At 40.1% G+C, this 25,452-nt stretch overlaps 1 protein-coding gene across 2 annotated transcripts; it reads right to left on the bottom strand.

Moving 5' to 3' along the window:
- Nucleotides 1-5,702: 5,702 nt before the first annotated feature.
- LOC310908259 (overexpressed in colon carcinoma 1 protein homolog) lies at nt 5,703-24,461 on the bottom strand. 2 transcript variants are annotated; one of them, XM_083859098.1, is made up of 5 exons: nt 24,407-24,461; nt 17,312-17,336; nt 11,715-11,750; nt 8,319-8,453; nt 5,703-6,976 (listed from the first exon to the last, which is right to left on the bottom strand). In XM_083859098.1, exons 1-5 carry the CDS (start codon nt 24,447-24,449, stop codon nt 6,877-6,879), a joined length of 339 nt encoding a protein of 112 aa, XP_083715224.1. In that variant the 5' UTR covers nt 24,450-24,461; the 3' UTR covers nt 5,703-6,876. The 2 variants fall into 2 exon arrangements, with proteins under 2 accessions (XP_083715224.1, XP_083715225.1); XM_083859099.1 differs by lacking the exon at nt 5,703-6,976 and adding an exon at nt 10,663-10,742 and having other exon boundaries at nt 7,166-8,453.
- Between the last annotated feature and the right edge of the window lie 991 nt (nt 24,462-25,452).

Genomic DNA, 25,452 nt, shown 5'->3' with positions numbered 1-25,452 from the left:
CTCACCAGTCAATCAGCTCCTTCGCCAGGCCACTCTGACTGTTTGCATGGGCAGACAGCACAGAGGTGCACTGCAGAGCCATGTGACAGAACCAGCAGGCTGCAAGCTGGGGGGCTCCAGATTATGAAGAGCTACACTCTGTGTACATCAGCCAGACCCCATCAGCCAAACCCCATCAGCCAGACCCCATTTTCTAGGCAAGAAAATCCATGGATCAGCCACTGTGAGGAATTTATTTTTAGGGTAAAAACTCTACTGGGAGTAATTTCCCTTAGTATCTACAGGGGCATGCAGGTGAAATTGTCACAGGATTGCAACGACAGAACACTGGATACTACTAGCATTTGTAATGTTTAATATGGATATTTGTGTTGCTGATTCCTTATGTTGCTCCTTTTGTCATCATTTCAAGACACTCCAAAGAGACTCTAAAATGTGGCCAAGTCATCTCTCCAACTAATTTACCAGGAATGCTTACTCTTGCTCTGCACATCATTGCACAAACTGAAATGTGATGGAGATACTTTCCCATCATTTTGTGCCTTCCAACTTTGTAACACAAAATTTGAAGGAGCTTGCTGCTGTGGCTGGGTTAAGAGTTTATTTTCTTCAGAGTAGCTCAGATGTGGCTGTGTTTTCATGGATTTTTGCTGGAAACAGTGTTAGTAATTCAGGGATGTTCTCATTATTGCTGAGCAGGGCTTACACAGAATCAAGGCCATCTCTGCCTTGCACCATCCTACCAGCAAGTGGACTGAGGGCTCACAAGAAGCTGGGTGGGGACACAGCCAGGACCGCTGACCCCACTGACCCAAGGGACATTCCATACCTGCATAAAAAGCTCAGCATATATAGCTGGGGGAAGAAGAACCAAGGGAAGGACTTTCAGAGTGATGGTATTTATCTTCCCAAGTCAATGTTACAAGTGCCAGAGCCCTGCTTTCCTGGAGATTGCTGAACACCTGCCTGCCCATGGGAAGTGGTGAATGAATTCCTTATTTGCTTTGGTTTGTGTGTGAGGCTTTTGCTTTATCTCAGTCCACAAGTTATCTCACTTTTCCAGTTTTCTCTCACATCCCACCAGGGAGAAGCGAGAGAGTGGCTGCATGTGCCTTAGTTGCTGGTTGGGGCTAAACCATTTCAAGTAAGTGTCATGCAGGAGCCAAGGTGAGGTTTCAAAATCCTCATGGATAATGAAGACTCCTCAAACTGTGCCAGTACAAATCTCAAGATGACACAGTCACACATGCAGTAAATGCTCCCCCTGAGAACAATCAGGCAACATTGTCCCTGTTTCAACTGAAGCTGAGAAAGACAGCTGAGTAGTGAGGTGTTCAGGATAAAATCTCCAGCAGTGCCTACTTGGAATGCTCAGCTGAGCACAGGTGTGAGCCTAGCCCTTTGGGAAAACATAGCCTGTAGCAGAGGTTTTATGCCAGAATTATAAAGAATTATATATTCTTGCAGCAAACATTGAAGGAATATTTTTGCTGCAGATTATTTCAACCAACAAGAAAAAAAAAAAGTATGTTTTAATGAAAATACTTGAAAGGAGAAAGCATGAAATCTATTCTCATCTACACTGATTTGTTAAAGATTTGGATTAATTTCAAGTGTATGAACATATATGTTCCTACTACCAGTTATCTTTTTTCTTGTACCTCTGAATGAGAATTGTCTGTGATTGTTTGCAGGCAAGGAGAGGTAGACTGTTTACTCACTGGCTCCAATGAGAATTTGGCTTCCTCTTGAAATTCAAGGAGAAAAATATAATGCTGCTCTTGAGAAAATATTATCATAAATCAAAACTTATTTTCAAGTAGTGATTTTCAGGGCTCTTTTCACTGGAAATCTTGGATTTCTCAAGAAGCAATGCTTACACAAGCAATGATGTCTTAAACAAAGGCTCTTTAACAGTGCTGTGTAAATTCACCAACTACTATTCATCCTATTAAAATAATTTGGAATTTATAAAATCTCTGTCTCTCCTGGCTGGCTGTTTCCTTATTAGAAATTAATTGCCTGACAAAAATGGTTTGTTTCTATCCAATGATGGGAAGAAGTTCCTGGTAAAACCAAAAGAATTTAATTATTTATTTATGTACTAAGGTAACTCACAATTCAAAAGAGGAAAAAGAAGCAGGCAGCTGATTTCACGTGAGACTTCAAAATGAAGCATGTTGTTTTAATAACCAAATAGTTGGAGTTTTATCAGGTTGATATTATTTATACATTATGATCTGATTAAATATTTTGATTTTAGAGAAATTATTGGTCTCATAAGCATGTGAGGCTCCTACAAATGAACCATGTAGTAGGAGTCCTTCCAAGGCTTCCTCACAGCAATATCCTTTGGAGAATGAAAACTTAGATGTAGATAAGGTAAATATTCACAGCTCTAGGTTACAGTCAGACTCCAGCAATATACAACCATAAACATGATACTAGATAAAAGCTTGAAGGTGTGTGTAACCTCCCTGATTTTGTTTATTTATGTGTGTGGTTTTATGGTTGCATACTGCCAAGTGAAGTTTGATAGTGAGACAGTGTGGACTTTCCAAAGTTTGAATAACTCCATTACTGCAACGAAATCTTGCATTTTCCAGCAGTCTGGTATCCCCCACAAAACTGTTATGACTTGCTTCTAATTAACTGTCATTCTGAATCACAACCTCAGCTTTTATGGAGATGAAGACATCCTGCAGACGGCACTGAGATTCAGCCAATACAAAAAGTGGCAACAAAGGTGGAGTGTGGAATTTAGTATTTCACATTACTGCCATCTCTGGAACATAGGAATCAAAGACCAGAAACAAAATTCTGTGAGTGGACAGATTATTCTAGAGTACCAATAAGGTGCTGTGACCTAAACTAATCACTTGCACAGTGATTCATTAGTTATATCAGAAATCTAAAGTACGTGGCATAACTAAACCAAAGCTTAGGTTCTATCCCTACGCTGTTTTTCAGATTAAACTCTGTCTTCCTTTTTGTAGGTTCTGTAATCTACTCTCATACTACTCCTGTTAATTGTTTTTACATCTTGATTATTTTCTTAATCTGCATAGAGAGACATAAACTAAGGGAACACCAGCAGAAATTTTGAAAGACAGCAGGATATTTATATATCCTGGTAACACCCAAAAGAACCTTTAAGGTGCGTGGGCTCATTACACTGGACATTAGGCAAATAAAAATGAGACAAGTTATTTCCTTAAAGCTTTGAAGTCTCAGACATCTGAGGGTTGGAATGACCTGATAAGCCAACTCCCATTTCTCTTCAGTCTTAAAACAATTTGGCAGCTGTCTACTTCTTGCTATATTTTCTAGAGATTAGAATCACGGAGAATACCAGTGGATACTTAATTAAGGTATTTCCTTTTTTGCGTCATTTTCTATTCCTAACCTCTTTCTACATCTGTCTTCACTGCATAATAATCCTCATTCTCCCATGTGTTTTCTTCTTTCTAGCACACAAAGTCCCCTTTTATCCAGGCTTCATACTGTGGTATCTTTCTAATTATTTTCTCAGTACAGTTATGCTAATGAGAGTTTCACTGCACTCCACAGAATGATCTCATTCACGAGCTGAGTCCTATCTTCAGCTGTAAGTATTTTAATAGTGACCACATAGTGAGCAGTACACAGAAGGTCCCACAATAGAGGTGACAGATTTCTGCTGTCTGGGAAATACTTCCATGTTTGAAAACCCTGGAGTTACAGCAAAAAAAATTGTCAGATCAGGTAAAATGAAATAGCTCCTATCATGATAAACCTGAGTTCTGTACTTGATTGTCTTTAAAACAAGGGTTGAGTCATTTAGCTCAGCCTCAAAAGATTTCCTGCAATACTGGAACACCATTGCTCTATGGAAAGTTTGAGTTGTTATTTTCTTCATCTTGTTCTAAATACATTGCAAAACAAAAATACTCCCCAAATTCCTCTCCTTCAACCTGTTCTCCATAAAGCCAATTCGCCTGAAGTGTTTAAATTCTGTCAATAGGAAGCAATTATGATGTACTGCAAAACATCAGGGACTATAGCCAGGTAAGAGCTTCTTTTAGTGGGCACACACAACTGAGAAATTGTAGTAGCAGCCCGTAATAATTGTCACTTTTGATCACCATGGGAACCAAACTGAGGTCTACTTTGCAGAAAACAGATCAGCAGTGACTCACCGACTGCTTGGGAAGCATGATTATTGAGAATTGCTAGACTTGTGTGGGTGACAGGCAATAGTGATGCCATTTCAACCATAGTCCCATACAGCAGTCTCCTCTGCCAGACATGCAGGATGAAAACAAGTAAATTAGTACTTTGTGTTCATTAGAGATAAATTTCACCTTTATGATTTTCTGCAGTCTCAGCCTTGTGTGGACTCTGCTAGGAAAAGTTTTCATTTCTGGTGAATGAAGTTCTAACTGAGCTTACACTGGCTTTTACCAGGTCTTCTGCAACTCTCTTAAATGACAAGATTCAACCTGTGATAAATCTGGTATAAAAATTCGTAAATAAAATAATAATCAAATGTATAATATAATGGTGTTAATAAACTGTAAAATCTAGTAGGTAGAAATCTGTATCTCGCCAAGTCTCCGCGGCTCCAGTTGTGAAACAGGACAAGGACCATCAGACCAAACAAAGACGCTAGCCAGCCCCGATAAGAATCGCATCCCATCCAATGCAAGGAGAATTCCTTCTTGAACGGCGAAGCAGAATTCCCCAACGCCCTGGCACGATATGCATACCAGAATCAACATAAGACTGACTGGCTCAATTCGCATAAGAAAAAGACCTTCCTGGAACGGATCCACGAGACTCGGTGGCAAATCCGGGAAGGCCATCTAGAAGAAATTTGGACTATTTGGTCCATCCTGGACACCTGTACTGCCTCAGAGTGAAAAAACCCTATAAAACAGCGAACTGAGAATCGTTCGGGGTGGATTTGGGTGACCTGTACCTTGGTGTGCAGACCTCTCATCCACCCGGCGCGGTGCTGCTAATATCCTATTTTGTGGTTTTCTCTTTTATTGGTGATTTGGATCATTTTATTAATAAATTGTTTCTTTGTTAATCCGATATTTGCCGTTGCATTTATAACAAACCCTTGAACAACACAGAGGTTTAGAGTTGTCACATCACCTGAACTACACCGGGATGTATGTGGCATATAAAAGACAGGGAGCATTTCTGTCTGGACTACCCAGAAACTGAGAAGTTGGGCCCTTACAACAAAGCTCCATGTCCTGCATTAAGAAGAAAGCAAAATAAATGCACTTTCTCATTAGCATAATTCAAAAGAGAAGCTGACTTGGAAGTTAAGTACTTTGTATGAGACCAAAATTTACAATACAAGATATTTTGGGTGATTTTCAGCTGGTCACAAACTTTGTTTCAATCTTATGCTTTCTTACTCCAGAATTTTTCAAGATTCATGAATTCAAGCATAAAATTTCTGGGCTGCCTAAGAATCTCAGATCAGAGACTTTGAGATTATAAAGCCCAAATCCACTCTTTGCTGAATTATTTTCACTGGCTCCTCAGTTCTGACTGGAGAAACAGTAACCACTGCAAGGAAAATGGTATTACGGCCCCAACATTTAAATGTTTATTTTTCACAAATGGTAATTCAAGATGTTTTGACAAAACCAAAGTATATTCTTAAAAATAACTCTGTCATTCAATGGCTCCTTGTGTTCTGTTCTCAGTTCTCCCACTGAACCATCATTTCAGTGCCTAATATTCTCCAAGGATGCTGTCACATGCACAGCTGGCAGCTGGCATATAGGGTTTCTTTTCTATTCCTCCTCCTAACAGAAATATCTATAGACTGTAAGTTTTGAAAGAGCAGTTACACTCATTTCTTCATGAAATGATATGTGCTTTTATTAACAAAGGCTGCTCATCACACAGGAATTTTCATGAGCAGAAAATCAGTTCCCTAAGTGGAATTTGGCCAGGACAGAATACAGCGTCCTGTCACACAATTTCTAGATTCGTGGATCCTTGGGAAAACAAAAGACAAGAGTCTGCAAATTGAAGACAAGGGCATGGCCCTAGCTTTTTAGTTTGATGGGTACAGGCCAACATAGCATAAATGAATGTATGTCTATTTTAGAGGTTCCAGTCTGTGATGCTGCACATTTGTCAGTTGGTCAGTAAACTTTTAAGATTAAACGATGCAGAGGAACAAAAATATTAAGAAACCACTGTACCTCCCACGCATTCAGAGGATGAAACATTAAAAGGCCAATTCTGCAAAGTGCTCCAAGCTTCTCTGAAGCTCTGCACAGGAAAAACAAGCAATGATGTAAACCAAGGAAAGTACCCTTTGCAACAATCCCACCACCACCTGTGAGGAGCTGTTCATCAGCAATCACCTCTTTGCTCCCTCACCCACACACAGGGCTTCAGGTGTCAGTAGCAGAACAAGTGATGTTTGAGTTTAGCCCTGTGCACCTTTTTGGTGATTCTTCCCAGCAACTGAAGGACAGAAGTGGATTAACAACCAGGCTGATCATTAGCATCTGCTGTTGGCTTTTTGAGAACAAGCTGAATGCTGCTGTATCCTAGGACGACTGGTGCTTTTTCTGCTTTGGGAAAGACAAACGTGATCAGGTCAGGCATGGGCCTAATTGCCTTGTACTAAATAAACTTGTGCTATGCAAACCATGTTGGCCATTTGTAGAACATGTGAAGTGGAAACTATACCCTCATGCTATAGTAAGCATGTAGGAGAAAAGCCTGCATGTTTATCAGCCAGTGCTACTTGAGTCCTCACCAGCCTGGCTTGCAAGAACAAGACTCTTCAGGTATAATCTACAGACTTTCATTCATACTGAGAGATATTTCAACACCATATCATAATCTTCAAGTTTATTTCATCTTGGTTTGAGGTCGATGGTCAAGAATGAGATGCACGTATGTCTTCAGGAGCTGGAAGCCTGAAATCATTGATAGCCCAAGTAGCAGATTTCTAGAGAATAGCAATAAATAATGTCACAAATTATTAAAAGAGGACAAGCAAAGAATACTTTTAAGTATCTTTTTTTCTTTTCAAGCCTCACATCAAACTACCATTGTTTAAAAGTGAAAGCTGCAAGTTACTGGAAATCATAGTCATTAGCAGTTCATTGGCAGTAACAGGTGTCAGTGAAAAGGGCGGGAATTTCATGGTTCATGGCAGCTTATTTCTTCATGTCCTAATTTTCTGTTTTGAGTTTTTTTCTTTTAATTTTAAAAATGGTCATTAATGTACAGCAATATATTAACATGGTGCAGACTGGGGTTTTTTTGTTGTTTATTTGATTATTTAAAGCATATAGCATTTCAAGTCCCATTAAAAAGAGTTTGACTAAAGAATTATGCAAAAGGCTTTAATAATTTAAATACTCATTCAGCCATCTGTAAATGTACAATTTGTTTTATGTTCTATGTAAAATTTACAATTGCTATTAACTTAATAAATTTTAAAACCTCAACAATTTGCTAAAGTAGTAATAACACTCATTCTATTTCAATTTGCCATACTGGAGATGCTTACAGATGAGACAGGGATACAAAACTCCAACAGTGATCAAAAATCCTCTACAGGTGAGGAGGATGCAGCACTGGAGTTTAGTCCCACTAGCTCTGAAAATATATCACTTCATCCTTATGCAAGGACATATTTTTATTATTATTACATAGAAGGAAACACATAATAGTTCATTTTGTTAGTATTTTTTATATATAATGCTTTATAAAAGAGATATAGCTAAAGAAAAACATAAACAGATGTAAGTAATACAGTGAAGTATATTTTTCTTATTTGAATCAATTTCCTTGAGCAATATATTTTAACAAGGTGAAAATTAAACACTAATATTTGTGTCATGGTATAAAAGGGACAGTAATAATTATAAAGAACCTTACAGTCTTATGCTTGTTTCATCCCATTCTTAAGATTTCACAGCAAAAAATATTTAAATTTGCACTATTCCCAAAAAGATGCAAACTTGTCCAATATATTACTCTGAAGTAAAGTAACAATTAATTTACAGGAACCTACCATAGAAACTATTGAGTGGACAGTAATTATGGTTTTCTATATAAAATCTATCAAAAATTGTTGGAGAAAATATATGAAGCATAGCTGATAGCTGATGGAATCTGCAATATGGCCACAGAGAAATAAGTTGCAGATCATCAAAGTTAGCTCTTGTGAAGAAACATCCACGATGAGTTCACTAGTTTCATCTTTCACTGCAGAACAGCAGGAGGTTTCCATAATGCAACTATCATAGAAAACTGATTCAATGCTGTACTTTAAGCTTTACCCGTAGTTGGAACTTGCAACAGTTTGGATTTTTTGGTGCTCTGATCTCTCTTGCTCTCCAGAAGGCTGTGTAAATATCAAAATCTTCAGCACAAAGATAGCTCTCTCTAAAGCACTGGCAACTGGTCTTAGTAGACTGTTAAGAAAAAAAAAAAAAAAAAAGGAACAGATTTAGAAGACTGGGAAAGCCATTGTGGAAAAGCAAAGATGCAATATTCTGTACATGAACCAGAGAACTAAGCTGTCACTAGAAGCTGAAAGGTTTGTAGGCTGTGAACTGCAGACACATGTGCATAAACTTGTGGAGCTCAGAGGACCCTTTGTAGATTTGAAGCTGCTTATCTGTGGAAGACTTGAGTCAGCAGCTAAGCTCTGATCTTGCATGAACGAAGGCAAAGCACACTTTTTAAAATAGCCAAAAAGTGTCAAATGATCGATTACTATCCAGCCTCAGGCATTCAACTAAAGCACCTAGACAAGGACCTAAGTAACTCAGGCTCTGTTCATAAACCACAGATGGAAAGCTGTGACCTCAAGATGGTGCTTGAGCCTTGGCCTGGTCAAGGGTGCTGGTGTTTCTAGCTTGGTTACTAGCTTGCCAGGTTACTTAAATTAGCTGTGAAGACCACCTGAAGTGCTTCCTGTTTAAGACTGCTCCTAGAAAAGTTCTGGAGTTTTAACCAGTCATATAATATAGACACTTACTATATGTGTTCTGCTCTACAAGGCTTGCATCCAGCACTGGGACCACTCAAAGATGTTTCTGGCACTTCACCTAAATTAGGAAAGAGCTCTGCTTCTTATGGAAATTGTTGGGAACTTAATTTCCAGTTCCCCACTGGCTAAGCATCAAAACAGTTCCCTATCAAAATTTGTCAATCTTTGTTTAGTTCAAGTATTGAATGGAAACTTCATTTGGTTTTTTTATTTTTTTTTTTTTTTTCTGGAGACATGAACTTATAAAGATTTTTTTTTTTTAAACTTAGTCAAAACTCTTCACTCAGAAACACAGCCTATAACTCTTCAATATCCTATTTTAGCTAGTGGAAAATGGAGCCCCCACAGATACTCCCATAACAAGGGGAAAGCTCCCATACATTACTTAGTGTTTGACACACCACGGTCCTCGAGGTCCTTCCAAAAAAGGAGATATTTTCTAACTGCAAAATCCTCATCCTGGAATTTTTTTTTTCTCTGCAGATACTTACCTAAGCACTGCTGATGTACCTCATCTCTCATGGGAGCTCTGAATGCCACTAAGGATATTTGATTTTTATTTGCTCCCAAATGAAATAACACAGAGTTTCCTTGTTTCTCAATTCTCACCAAGAAGATGACTTTACTACTGTCTAATTTATATCTGTACCTACTGAGAACTGGTCCCTGGTCCAGCATTTAGAAGTTATGATCCAGCTGGAGATGTAACTTGGTGGCTCCCAAACCAACTTAGAGCATCACAGGGAGCATTGCTACTTTGTTTTGTTCGACAAATACATGCCAACTACATAATGTTAATCCAAATATACCTTGGGCTGTTTGCATCTTGATGTCTTTATTTCCTTCTAATCTTAATTAGAAAGCAAAAGACAAAGATGGTTAAAATCTTTTAAAAAAACCAAAACCCATGCAAATAAGTTAGCACTGTTCCAAAACCAGCTACTTTTATTTTGGCTAATAGTGTTACTGTTTTTCATTTTCTTGTTTTGCAGCAAATTTTGGAAGCACCAGTCAGTGACTAAACTCTGTGTTGTACATACATGACAGCAGCAATTTTTTGTGTTAAATCAAAAAATATTACATTATTTCATAATTATATGTTTATGACTTGTCAATTAAGTAGCTATAAATCTAATGTGTTTTCCCACTGCTCAAAAATATAATGGGGAAAAGAAATGGTTTCTGCTGGGTTTCATGTAAGAACAAAAATAAACCTGAAAGCAAGCTCTTGCTAACTGTTATTACTGGAATTCACCACAATGCAAGTAAATACCTTCAAAACTGAAAATAGTGCTGGGGGCTCTGCAAGTGCATCTATCACAGCCTCTTAGTCCTAACAGGGGTTTGTTTTCTTTCAATTCAGAGAGCATTCAGAGTGTGGAGAAGCTGTTCAGAAACTGTGTACCTACACTGTCAGCATCTGCTCTAGGATCCTTCTGCAAAATCGTGTTAAAATTTAAATAAATGCAAACACCCCTTTGACAAGTATAAATAGCCCCACAGCCTTAAAAGGCTTCAAGGCTAGCCAGTCTGTCTGAAGTAATAATTGATTTTTAAAGGACATACATCCTAGGAGATAAAATGATCCCTGGAAAGCAGGAGAAGCGCAATCCACGACCTGCCAGTACCTTTGGGTGCAGCTTTTGTTTGACTGGGAGCCATGGCAGCCGCATCCGAGGGCAGGCCCACGTACACTCCACCATAGTTCCTGGTGGAGAAACAATTACAGGCATGTCAGAGCTCACTTGGGACACTTCTCCCTATGATAGGAGCTATTTTTTTCACTCAGGTTCCTGATATTTATCATGAGATCCCCATGGTCCTGTGACACCTATAAACTGCAACAATAAACAATAAACTCCACCTGCCCAGCTTCTTCTGAGTATATCCAGCTGAGGACAGAGATAATCTGACACTGATGTTTGACGCTGGGACCACCAAAGCACCACACTTCAAACAACACACACCAATTAAACAGCACTTTGACCTCATTAATAAATGCAACCTGCCTGCCCCTGCTTAGGGCCACACTTGGAGAACATGTTAGTAGAAAGGAGCACAAGTGTCTTAGGTACTTTCATAGCCCAACCCTCTCCCCTTTGTGGACTTGCAGAGGATACTTTCTGGCTCCAAAGAGCCTATATGAAAAGCAGGGACAGATGAAGGGAGGTAAAAATCTTGGTCCTTAAAGCTTCTGCTGTGCCTAGAGTTACTTGCAGAGGCTCCCTTTACACTGGTCTGCCCTGTTAGGTAGTGAATTAAATCACAGCTCCTCCAGCTCCTGGGATTCTGAGCCAGTTTCTAATTTGCTTGATGATAGACTCATACTTCCTTCAACTTCCAGCCCAGCAGAGATCTCCCACAAGTGCTAATGGCACCTTCTGTGGCGGTGTTGGTGTGAAAGCAGAGGCCACCAACCCTCATTGAGCACATCACCTATAGCTGTGAGATAATGTGCTCTTTTTGCCATGAAGTTCCCACCTCCCCAGCTCAATAACAGACTGGGTAGACTCATCAATACTTGAGTCCGTGTGAGATTTCCTCCTCTCTTTTCATTTCTCCCATGCTTTGTTGGTGTTGGTGAGAGTTAGGAGGAGGGAAGGAAGGATGTGTAACTGGTGGCAGGACTCACTGCAGCCTATTGCAAATAAAGTTAGCCCTGGTTGAGCAGAGCACCTACCTCCTTTTGTCATCATCTGATATGGATTCTTCTGCTCTGCAACATCAAAAGATATAAAGCATATTAGCAAATTGTTTCTTTCAGGTGCTCCATGACCATCTGGCTAAATTCAGAAGCAAGGGAAGAACTATTACTGACCCCAGTTTAATTCAGGACATCCACCATTCAACAAAGTACTCACAGTATATATAATGTACAATATAATGTACAGAAAAAATAAAGGATTGAGAAATTATGCAGCTGACTTTTTATGATCTCCACCAATGACATCTGAAAGTAGATTTGGGAGCAGAAACAGGAAAATTAACACTCTTCCTGAGTCCCCACACTACTCCCCACATAAAAGGAACATTAAGGCTATGCATATAACAGGAACAAGCCTGGACTGCTATTTCCCCAAAAGAGAAAAGAAAAGGACTGAGTATCTGTTCTGGCATGTGAATGAGGATTAAGAGAGAGAAACTTTCACAGCAGCTATTACAGAAGCCAGAAGCTGTTACAGGGCATCTTTATAAAATAAGGCACTGCAATTCCTGAATTCAGTTATTTGCAAACCAAATGCAGTTATTAATCCCATATAAATGGGCAATCACTTCTCCTTTAACTTTAGGGTAAAATCACAGGTCAGTGTGTACATCAACAGAGAGTCACTGAGGTTTGATTCCTCCCACTTATATACTGCCCAGCTGAACTGGAGCAGTGGATAAAGTAATCAGCACTCATGTGAAGGCAAAAGTAATACAAAAAATATAAGGGATTAATTCTTGCTCCTTCAGTGTCCAGTGCCTGTGCTGCAGTCTCAGTCTGTGTCCTGACATCAGTCTTCAGACAAATCACTCACCCATCTTTGATTTAAATATTTGGATTTTGTGCTCTATTTCCATGGCTGGGTATGGATGGGGCAGCAGCTGCCCTTTAGCTTAGTCTGCAACCAATTTATTTATTCTAAAAGGCTGATGTGCCTACTCCTTAATCTTTAGGGCTCTATGCCCTTACAGGGCCCTAAAGTCAGTGGGATTTTGGCCTGAAGAGCAGAGGGCTCATTGCAAGATATAGTCTTCAGTTCAAGAAAATGCCCTTAAACCTCCTGGGAGGGGAGAAAATGCCTTAAAAATACTGCTACAACCCAGAAATCTTCTGACATCTACCTTCTTTCTAAGGGGCAGAACATTACCAACTATCCTTTCTGGATCACCACAGCAAATAAGGGTACACAGGCCCTTTTAATAGCAGAGGCTTGGAGTAAATCTTATTATTCTGCAATTTTGCTAAATTATATTTAGGGCATGGCACTCCTCATTGGCTATCTTTGTCTACATCTTACCACTCAAGAAAGACTGATCAATATACTCCTTATTCCCTGGCCCTTCTGCCATCCCTTCCTGGAGGAACTAGAGCCATTTCAGAAGGCATTTTCTATCTTCTGTGACCCCACGTAGTTACCTAAGTCATCTTACAGCCCTCACGCACACAGCCAGAGAATGCAGAGACATTTTTTCTTGAGGACGCTCCTACAGACTGTGAAGCTGCTCTGTCCTAGTGTGGGCCAGTTTCTCCTGAAGAAAATGGAAAGCCTGTGCATGTCAGTGAGTGGAAATGAGGATGTGTTTTTAGGAAAAAAAAAATAAATTCAACTTTAAGAAAGGGACTTTGGGTCCCAAAAGTTCACTAACAGTCATTTCTGTTGAACCAACTGAATGTGTCACAGGATTGATTTTCTCATACAATTGGGAACATTTTCTATAATCCAGATTAACCATTGTCCAGAAAAGAATCCTTTAAAAGCACCGACAACTTCATGCACAGCTTGAAGCCTCTGAAATGGAGTTGTAAGAATAATAATCAATATTGTCCAACAGGAAATTAATGTCATTTTTTTTTAACAAAGAAAAATATTCTAGTAGTTAACAGGGCCATTTTCTTCTGTTCCAGAAGTGTTTTGTAATATGGCATCACAGACCATTACTGTAATTCTCCCACCAAAACAAATTATCCAGGTCTATGATTAAGCAGATAAGGGGGTTTTTAAACATTTTGCTTTCTTCCTTTCCTCTTGATAGCTATAAATCAAAGTACTAATTTTGCAATACCATTTTCTTCAAATGCATGACAGCAAAAATAATCTGGGATTGTACAGACAACAGCTCTTGGGCTGGGCGATGACTGGGGCAAGCTGTTGTAGCCCTGCCATAAAAGAGGGCATGAACAGAGATAGGAGGAACATGGGAGTGTGAGAGGAAAATAAGAAAAATTTTCAATGGTGATGGCAATTAAGGAATAAGCCATCTTATATGCCTTTCTGAGGGCTCGGAAGAAATGCTGCCCCAGTTTATTTACTATACATATTCACACACCTCTTGCCTTCACACACAATGGCTCAAGACCCCCTTTTGAAAGGTACCCACTAATTCTGTATGTTTAGTGTCTGCTGAGTCACTGAGGCAGGCGCTGCTTCTGTGCCCAGGCTGGGTGAGCACAGGTTGCTCTGGGAGCAAAGCTACAACAGCAACACTTAACCACATGGGAGTGAGATTAGAGAGAAGCTCCTTTGATTTCAGCTGTGCTCCCATTGCCACATCTCCTGGGCTCACAGACATGGACACAGGAGTGAAGCAGTCCTACAGGGACAGCAAGTTAGGATAGGCTTTTCTGCACCAGGAACAGACAGCAAAAGGAACTTAACATTCCAAGGTGCTTCATGCTGACCGGCTGCTCTGTCCCTGCCTCAGATGCTGCTAACATCTGCAGAAGAACTGAGAGCACGTTTTTCAGCAGGGAGTGTGGGCAGAGTCCTGGAGCCAATAGGCAGATTTAACAGCAAAACCACATAATGGCATTCTATTTTCAGCTGAATAAGTGTTTCTTTTGGTAATGTTTTGTCTGTCCCAGGAGTCTTCCTGTCACCCAAAGTCTGAAAAACACACTTTGTTCATCTGTCAGCTTTTACATCCATCAGTCCTATGTTCATTTGATGGTAAAAGAAGATGCCCTTTCTTACATATTTTAAATGTCAGATGACAGGCATTCACACTAATTCATTCCATCCACATTTTTCTTACCTCAGTTTCCATGGTTCTGTTTGTGCTGAGCATTATAGAGACTCTTTCTAGCTGTGCTCAGTAGTCCCACCAGAAATGATTCATTGAACTTGGAACAAATGACAGACAACTACTCCTCAGATTCTTGGTGTTTCTTGAGAACGGGGGCCTTTCATTTTGATTTGATGCATTTCCTCTCAATATTTTAAAACAGGCTTGAACTGCTGTGTCCTTTCCTTCCTACTGTAACTAATCCTCCCCCAGACTTAGCCATGCACTGAATACCGCAGGTGTTGCATTACTTTCTAGCCTATCCTCTACTTCTCATACAGCTAAGCTGTTCCAATTAGCAGTGATGAATGTTTCTTTATTAGTGGGGCAGAAGCATGGGCTGAAGCTGGCTGACAGATTCTGGGTTGGAGCAGAGAGGGCAGACACGTTCTCAGAGCATGTCTCATCACCACACAGCCCTCAGAGAGGAAGAGCCCTTTGCAGAGGAAGATCACATTAGCATCTCTGTCTTTTTGGTGAAGAAACTCCAGTCCCAGAGGGCAAAGCAGCTTCCTCACAGTCACCCAGGAGGGCTCAGAGCATGATCCAGCCCTCTCCCTCTTCCATCTTGCTTGCTCACTCTGGGAGACATGGTGCTTTGGCAATGAGTCACAGCCAAGAAATGAGAAACCTCGAGTTAGAATAATCAGATTCAGTATCAAAAAACATGTAAGGATGGACACACCTAAATGCTTTTCTGGGTCAGAACTGATATGACTGAAATTTGACAGAAAAAAAAAAAAAAGAGCCTTTTAAAGAGAAGCTTTAGCTGATGAAAGTAAAAAGGTGTAAAAAGCTTTTGTGGATCTATAATATTAGTTACTATAAATCTGCTTTGTTCATTTCTATGAAATGAAAATAATTTGATAGTTTACTTCCTTCTTAAAAATCTTCTGTTTAATATTAGAATGCCTGATTAGGGCTGCCATTCCTTGTTAGTAGATGCATGTTTCTAACATCTAATGAGAAAGTTCAACCATGCTATTACTCATATGGGTTGTTTGGCTGGCTCCACTACCTTTAATTTGAATGAGTAATAGTTCCAGGACTGAGCCCTTCACTTTGTTGAAGATTGCACTAGTAATTAATTTTTTTCTAAGTTATCTCGATACTATTTTGAAACATGGCAGATGAACTCACACTAATAAGTAGGATGCTCCCATTTTAAACTCCTGCAGTCTGGCTCTGTAAATGCTTACACACATATAAACACAGTTCTACACATCCACATACCTCTAAGCACGGGAACATGCCTACAACATTCATAATTTAACAGTGCATGTGATTTTGAAATTTAAAACTACTGATGAGCAAAGAGAAAGATACAGTTCTAAATCTGTCCTTAAATCATCTGAATTGAACAATAAAAAAAGGCCCTGATATAAATTAAACCAGTGGGTTTGTAAATACAGAAGTACTGAGGGCAGTGATGATGCAGGCTGCATCAAGAAGAGGTGCCTTACAAGATTGCCTTCTGTAATTTATTTATTGCCTGGCACTGCAAGCCCAGAAAACAGACTACAGAGGTAACACAGATCTCAAGAGTGTCTGTGGCAACAGGGTTGATCAAACAAGTGACACCTGTTGTTAGTTCTCAGCTGTGCTCTGTAATAGCAAGGACAAGCCTATTGTTAAGCTCTTCCCTCCGCTTGTTTATCTGAGTCGACTGCCCTCATTTCTACACCAGGATTCCTCCATCTAATTAGAGTAGTTATTCTAAGCGAAGTAAATAAAACAGAAGAATGTTCCTATTGCATAACATAAAAATCTTTCCCAGGTCCCTCAGTCACAAACTCTAGTGGCAAACACCAACTACATAAAATAAGGAAGGCAAGACCTCAGGAGGAGCTCTTTATGGTTTTCATTGATAGATAAGTATATTTATGGCTGAATAAAGCTTTCCCTGTACATTCTTGTATCAGCAAATAAGAATAGTTCTAAAAAAGACCTCACACATTTAGAGAAAAAACAGGATGGGTAGGGCTGCCTTCTGTTACCCTGTGTCAAACTAATAGATACTATCTTTAATGCAGAGAATACCTAGAGAAGGCGAGTACTTTGAAAAGGAAGTTGGACGGGTTAGTGGGTCTCATGCAAAGAGGGGTAATTTGTCTTAGTGGCTTTCTAAATCTCTCACTGAGCCTGGTGGAAATTTATGTGCTGGCTTCATACAATTACATGGCCTTTGGAAAAAGGTGCACTCGCACACGACAGGGAAAAGCAGTCAGAAGTAACATAACCACCTCTGCTAGACAACTGTCTCAACAGAAGCAGAGAAAAGAAATTTCTGTTAGAGAAATAACAAGCAAAAAAATCTATAGAAAAGTAAACAAGAGAAGGAGTAGTTTTGTGGAGATGAAAGCTGTCACTAAAGACAGTAAACATCTGGTTGTGTCGATTATATGTTAGGAGCCAGATGAATCATGTATGACTAAATCTAGTATAAGGCTAGTAGGACTGAAAGTATGTCCAGGGTTATATATTTTAAAAAGTAGAGTAAGTACTTACACATCTTTCGTAGTCCCTGTCGCACCTAGGGGGAAAAAAAAAAAAACAAAAAACAAAAAAACAAACAAAAAAAAAAACCAACAAAGCATGTTTACCAAGTAATGGCATAATCCTCTAAACCAACCAACAGTGCAGAAATTGTTTTTCTGTCGTTCTGTCCCAAACAACACAAAAATAGCAACAAAAATTTGCTACTGCAAGAGAACACATTCCTCATGGTTGTTCAGATTCTTAATATATCCTTAGTGATTATCTACACTATCCCTTAAATTTATCACACATCAGCCAGACTCTCCGTGTATGAAAATTATGCTGCTGTGGACCGGTGCCCAGGTGCAGTCACTCAAGATGGGAGCAACATAAAAAAAAGAATCTTTCTGAATTTTATATGCTTCCATTTGCTCAGTCCTCTGGTGGATTTGTCTGCCACAAAGCTGGCACAACTAACCAGGCAATTACTCCCAAATGCCTGATTATTCTGCCATTTGATGCAGTTGTAGAGCTGGCAGCATGTGTATGAAATGCCGCCTTGTTCTTCCTGCCAGATAAACAAAGTTTTATAAAATGACTACACAGAACTAATATAAACATTGGGACATAACCCATCCAAAGCCCCAGACACCAAACGAGATCAACCACCCCTTAATTCATCTTGCTATTTAACAAAAAAACCAAAGAGACAAAAGCTGTTACCTGGTTGCCTGGTATAAGTGACTGACTTCTTTTGTTTTCATGACTCAGATGTTTATTGCTGGGAGACAAAAATTTCCCCGAGTACAAGCTCTTTCTTGTTCCTCCCAAGTTACTACTGTTATGTTGCTCTTGCTAGTATATAATTCAGCTGAGTAACCAGTAAATTATCCTTTCTATTAATTACAGAATTTAGGGCAGGCATTAGAAAAACCTTTTACTTCTCCTTTCCTCATAGTACTTAGCTTGAAAAGGTGATCTGAGCTCACTCTGAATCAGAGACTGAAGTAGCCAACTCCAGAGAATTTTTGAGTTTGGAGGAAGTTGTGGTTTTTTCTCCCATGGTACTTCATTTTTTGGAATACTTTTACTTCTTCTGCTGAAAAATATACATAAATTGCAAATACCTTTCATTTCCCTTTGATGTGTAAGAATATGCCTTTTGCATACTTATTTTAAATGAGGAAGAAATAGACCTGCAAGGCTTTCCAGCTCTGTCTACCTGAATAGATTGCTCAAACAGCAGAAAACATCATCCTTTATAGCTAATCCTGAACAAATTGTCATTCCCATTTCCTATGACCTGACTATCCCTGCTTTTCCCAGCACAACACAGAGTAGACTCATGTAAGACTGTACACATTCCGTTAGTCTTGCTTCCAGAGTCAGCAAGATCTCACTATGGGTACATGTATCAGCAGAAAGCCTTAATTAAGTTGGAGGCAGTATCTCTAGTCACAATAAGCTCAGGCCCTTGCTTTAAAACTTTACTCCACCAGGCAGCTTTCTGAGACTTTTTGGCTTTGCAGGCACATGTATGAAGCATTACCTGTAAACCTCTCAAATTACTTGTGTCCAGGTGGAAGGTTGGCATTGCTGTGCAAGCTCAATCTCTGCTGATGTAGGGAAGACACTTTCTGCTACTAAGGCTAGCTCATCCAGAGTCAGCTCAGGAATGAGCCTTCAGGGCACCCCCTTGTACCCCTAGGCAGAGCCCAGGCATCAACAACACTTCAGACAACATGTGTTTTAAAAAGCCAGCTGGAGCTAGCAGGATTTTTAATTCTTTCCAGAAGAAACTATTCCTTTGCTGTGCCTACTCTGCATGAGGACCATGACCTTATTTTTAGTCTAAACTTTCTGCAATCAAAATCAGTTTCTCTAAAAAGGTTCATGGCCCTTTTTGAGGCCTTTGCCAAGACTTTTCTGAGTCTAAGCACCTTGGATGCCAATCTGAAAAATGTGTCTTCCTTGCAGGAAATACAGCAAAAGTACAGTGTTTAATACACAAACTGAAACCACAAGCCAAGTGAGAAGAAATGTGTGCCTGCAGTACTGCTACACTCCCCAGAGGTGATACTCCAGTTCCAGTCAATCACTGTTTGCACTTCAGTGCCATATCCATGTTCAGTGCCATGCCTGTCCTCAATGCATTATGGTACAACTCTGGAGACAGGAGATGTCGCTCAGATCTATCAGCCTGGGCTTTGTGTGGAGCTATACAAACCAGTGTTTGGAAACATGTCACTAACATTCACGCATGGCAGCACTCATTTTCTTGGAATATAAACAAGGGTACCACTGCTGAAAAATCACTGCAGTGTTTTGAAATGTATTTCACAAAAAAGCTTTGAGAACAAATTATTTAAAAAATCACTTTTTAAGAGATCAGTTTTACTTATATAATAAATTCAAAAATACAGATAAAAAGAAATTAATTGTTTTTCTACTTTTTTAAAGGCATAGCAAACCAGTTTATCCTCACTTTCATTGATGGGATTCCATTAATTTCAGTGGGGTTATTTCTCATCTTCAGTAGCAAAAGTGAAACCAGTGTTTAGTCCAAATTCACTCAAGTACCACTAAGATATCTGATGATAAATCTGAGAGTGTTTCCGGTTAACAAAGGAGTTTTCTTCCTGCAAGAGTTCTGAGTTTGTAAATGAACATCATTTTAGCTAGGTGTACTATAAAAAAATCTCTGGGTAAAAACTTCAAAGGTTTTGTTCATAAGGAAGCCTGAACATTCCTTAAACATAGATATTATTTCTCAAGAAACTAAAAAATCTCAGTTCATACAAATGTGTTTATTTGTAAAGTCCAATCCATTCACCCTCACCCTGTTACTTCACTGACATATTTGTTTAATTCTTGCATGTTTAGTGAGGAACACAATTTTATTGCTACTCACATTCCTTCTGCCAGAAGTTCAGCCAAAGAATGTTGTTCACTACTGATGTACAAATGCTTTACAGCTCATTCCATAGCAGCAAGGCTTAGTGCTCTCATAGATATGATGGTTTCCATAAATGACTTGAGAAGAGACTCACATATATAAAGCCTGTCCATTTGTTTCCCACTATAAGAACTTGGCCTAAAAAAGGTAGCACTTGACCCTACAAGCCTTGTCTTGACAGGCTCTTGTTTGCTTGGTTTCTCAAACCTAACCTCAGCAAGAGATTGAAGAGTAGCTTCAATGTGTAAAGCCACATCCATAAAAAATAGGCAATACTGAAATGTCCTGAATGACCTCTCTGCTCATACCATTTACACAGTAGGACCATGGGTGCATTTGGGCATTTTAGAGCTGCAGAACAAGAAGAAAGAGTACAGCCTGCAAACAAACGTTGCCCATTCAGCCACACATGGCTCTGAGCCCCAGTGATTACAGAAGAAAAACATTCTGTATAGAGCAGTGGAGCTGTGATCTCTCAAAAAAACCCCACAGCATTTAAACAATCACATCAAATATAAGAAGAATTTATTCCAAAGCATCTTCCATTAGGTGAGAGGAGGTTTAGCTCTTGACAATACCAGAGGATTTCAGTAAATGAGAGCCTAATGCGAAAGATGGTTGAGAGACATTGATGGCCACAGAGGATATTCCTCTGTGCTGAGAAATACATCAAGAATGAAGGTGAGATGCAAAAGCTTCAGAAAAATGTAAAAAGCATGAGAGACAACCACGCACGTGAATAAAATGGATACAAAAATGCTAGGACCTGACTTCTGAGCAGATTATGAAACATTTTCCTAAAATTTTTTTAATGAACAATGCCCTATGACATTTTCTTACACATCAAATTATTACAAAAAGCAAATAAAACCCCTCCAAATTACACACACATACATACATGTGACTGTTAAGAATGTGTTTTCTACTGCAGGCTTCTTTCTGATGTGCTCCAACAGTCAGCAATAAAGAAGCACATTCTAACATCAATAAATTTATTCTATTTATACCCCATTGTAACTGAGGACAGAATATTATCAATTTGTTTCACATTGATTATTTCTTCAGCTCATCAGGTGGGAGTTCTGTACACAGATTTGACCCAATCAATAGGATGGCACAATGACTTCCTGGGCATTGCACCAAACTTGAAGTTAATAAATCTGTTAAAACTTGGTGTGAAAGTTCTCCTTCATCATAACTTGACTGTATTTGAAGCTTTCCACAGACTAACAGCTTCTCTATATATTTAAATTAAGGCTAGACTGACAGCTCCCAAAGAGTACCATAATTTAAGGTGCTGTCATTGCTTCTACAATAGATACAGAAAGGAGGAAGCAGTTCAAAACTTTTAGGCAAGAATCATTAGAATGAAGGGAAATGCCTTAACTCAGTAGAAAAAAAAAAAAGGGATATTAATGTTTAAGAGCATATTTTTAAAAGACACAAAAGAAAAAAAAGAGAAGAGCTATTTTTAAGCTTCCAAAATTCCAGGAAATAACATGAAAGAAGGATATGTAAAATGAGACAACAAAACATAAGGAAAACAGCAAATAAAAAAAAAATAATTATAATCCAGAATTAATACGTAAAATAGCTAGGTAATTTAAGAAGGATGTATATACAATAGTTTACTTGGATAACTGAAGTTGCCATTTCTCAGTTGAAGAGCTTTTTGCCACTGTCTGATACTCTGGAAAAGAACATTTGAATGCTGTGAGTTATATTGGTGTTCTAGAGTACTGCACCACAGACTGAAATATTATTCTAGATCACGTCTATTAGTTTAGATCTCACAGACCATAGAGCTGAAAGCTCTGATGTCATTCTAGCCATGCAAAAGAAGATAATATCATTAGCTGAACTATCACCATATATACATCTGCTTAGGAAAAATCAAATTAGGCTACAATAGAAATTTTACCAGAGTAAGAAAATGAGGATTGGCATAACACATCTAATGTGTTCTGTGAAGTATGCTACAGTATTATACTTAGTCATACGATATGACAGAGAGTGCTACAGGTTAATTACATGTTATGTACCTCTAGCTTTGACATTACTGATTACTGAAGAGTCATAACTTTAGCATTAAAAATGAAGTCATGCTGCGCACATCACAAAATCTATTTGTATTTACACAGTCTTCACATCTTTTGGTAAAATTATGAGTTGCATTTCCTTAAAAACTCGAGGATTCAGAATACAAATTTTCTCCTTCCCTTTATAAAATAATTTTACTTTTATTAGACACACTTTGTAAGGAATGTTAAATGAAGTAAATAAATAGTAGACGTCTGATGTCTTACTTTTATTACCAGCTGTTTGTTATTTTAAGACCATAGACTGCACAGAGTAATTCCTGACTGACAATGGTGAAAGTGAGAAGAGAACTGGACCTTTCAAGAGCTGCATTGGATTTAGAGAGTTCTATCAGTGCAACAGTAATAATCTCATTATACTAAAGATGTGTTTTACATGGCATTGCTGGTTTTAATCTGCACTAAGCCCTTGGAGACCTGTGGAATATTTCTAAAGAGCATGCAAAAGTTTAAAAAAGCGTGTATTCGAATATTTTATGTGTAACATGTAAGTTTAACTATCAAAGGGGTCGGACCGTCAGTGAAAACACTTTACGTATCTACAAGCCAAAACCTATTGAAGACAATTACCTCTAATGCAACAGGACACATTTAAGCAAACTTTGAGTTCAAAATAATACTGCTGTCAGAGTTAGTCTATTTGACATTTACCCATTTGTACCCTCATTCAAGTTCCACAAGGCAGTCAGATCAACATTAACTTAAAAGCTACCACAAATGGACTAATAATCAACTCAACATTCTCATCTGAACTTGTCTGAAGCTTGCACTGGTGCTTTTACCCAGCAAACAGAAATGGGATTTGAACAAGCATCACCCCAGTGGTATGAAGCTAGACTGGTCATACACTGAAAGAACTTCCAGTCACAGCAATGTGGGAATCAGCTAAAGGGAGAGAATTCATTCATGCAAACAGGACAGCTCTAGTAAGAGCACTGAATGTTCAAGCAAATTCACACAGTGCATCCTTTATGAATGAGAGAGGCCTCTGATAGATGTAGTAGCTAAAACCTAACTTACAATCATTTAACAGAAACTGAGTAAGGAATGGCAGAATCACATTCTCCTTGAAGTGTGAAGTGCAGAGTTGAACAGGTAACCAGAACACACCCCACAAGCACACACACATACATACACCCTAGAGAAGGCAACATCACTTACAGGCAGGACCAAGTCAGGACTAGCACCACCCAAGACACCACTGAAGCTCTGGTTAAATGAAGTCAAAACAGTAAGAGATAGGGACTTAATAATTCTAAGTGGTCCAACCATTATTTTGCTGTGTATTTTCAAGAGCTGAATGCTCACAAGTGCATCTGAAAGACTTGATAAAAGTACTGGAACAGGTGGCAATGTTTGCCAAGTGCAGCTAGGATGAAAAATGATTGAGAAATGCTCATATTATAATTACAGAGTGAAGGTCTACTTATCAGTTTCCATGTACTTTCCTATTCTGTGAGGGCAGGAGAGAGGAAGAGCACAACAGCACCATCTTCCCAGATCTTATCTCTTTTGAAAATAGCAATGAACAAATAAGGGAGCCAGCTGGACGCACCAGCCAGCAGTACACATTAACTTGCACGAAACCTCAATCACGGAATATGTTCCAACTTCTCCAACAAGCAAAAAGAGAAGATGTGGCACAAATTCATTTCAGAAGTGGCATTCGTGGCCTTATAGGGAAGCGAAGAGGATGGAGCTGACACCCTCGGCGGGATCCTTACGTCCACCTCCCGGCCTGGGCTCGCCGTGCCTCGGGCAGCTCCTGTCGGGGGTGGTGATACCAGCGACAACCGGGCACTAGAAAGCCGCCGGTGCCCGCAGCAGGCCACATCACTCTGTCCCCCTTGAGCAAGCGGAGCAGCCTCGGGAAAAGCAGATGCTCTTGCAAGAGGGCGGGCAGCGATTTCTGCGGCTCGGACGGGCATCCCCCGAGCCGGGGGCTGTATCCGTGCCAGGTGCGGGTGCGTGCCCATCGCCGCCCCCCGCCCTGCCGTCCCCGCAGGGCTGCCCAGCATGGTGGGGATGCTCGCCCAGCCCAGCCCGGCCCAGCCCGGCCCGCCGCCCTACCTCGCCCGCCCGCGCCGCCGGCCGTGGAGTTGCCGCAGCCCATGGGCGCTGCCCTGGCCGGCGCTGCGCCCGCCGGTGCGGTGTGGTCACGGGAGACAGCCGGCGGCGGGCGGAGCCGGGTGGGAGATAAAGCCGGGGGGACCCCTCCTCCTCTTCTTCCTCCTCCTCCTCTCCCCACCCATCGCCCGGGAAACCGCCGGCCCCGAGCGCCGCCGCCCGGCCCCGGCCCCGGCCCCTTACCGCACCCCCTGTTCGTCCCCAAGGAGAGCCACACCCCGCCTCCCGGGCTGTCCCGTCGTCCGGACGGGCTGGAGCTGCTAAGCCGGAGATATGGCTCAGCCCAGGCTCAAGCCTGCAGATTCCGAACGACCCCTATCCGCAGGCAACAAGCCCAGAGTGTCCCTGCGCAGTGGAGATGCTCCTTGGCTCACGCGTTTCACAGGGGCTTGGGGACACCCCTCATTCGCCAAAGGGAACATCGCTGTAACCACAGGACCGGGCTGCAAATTCTACATCTGCTATCAATAACACCCTGTTCACTATTTTAAGCAAATCTTTATGATTGGTTTGGGTATTTCTCTTATAAGAAACATGATGGTGAAACTGAAGACCCATTGAGTTGAGAAGAGCTACAGATTCACCTTCCCCAAGTAGTATCAGCAGCACTGAGAAACATGAAAGATAAGTTTACAAATTCTTCAAGCAATCATTTTCACTCAACATTTGTATAATTTACCAAAAAGAATTTGCATCTCTGTTAACCCAAACCTGTCTTCCACACAGAGAAGTAAAATACTTTAAAACCTTGACAGCTTGGTTACTCCTCCTCCATCCTCAAATGACCAGGAAGCTGAAATCTAGTGGATACATCTAGATACAACTGCAAATACTCCAGATAGATAGATACTACTGCTACAACAAATTTGTTTAAGGGCTCAGGAAGATGTTTTAGGGGTGTCATAGAAACACCAGTATGAGCATCACATATGCATATGTGAAAATTGTCTGCTACAAAAGGACCAGATCATCCTGCTGCCTGATCTTGC

The sequence above is a fragment of the Zosterops lateralis genome, assembly GCF_965231275.1.
Source record: "Zosterops lateralis genome assembly, chromosome: 4".
In the NCBI taxonomy this organism is placed as follows: Eukaryota; Metazoa; Chordata; class Aves; order Passeriformes; family Zosteropidae; genus Zosterops; species Zosterops lateralis.
This window is presented reverse-complemented; position numbering and strand designations above follow the sequence as displayed.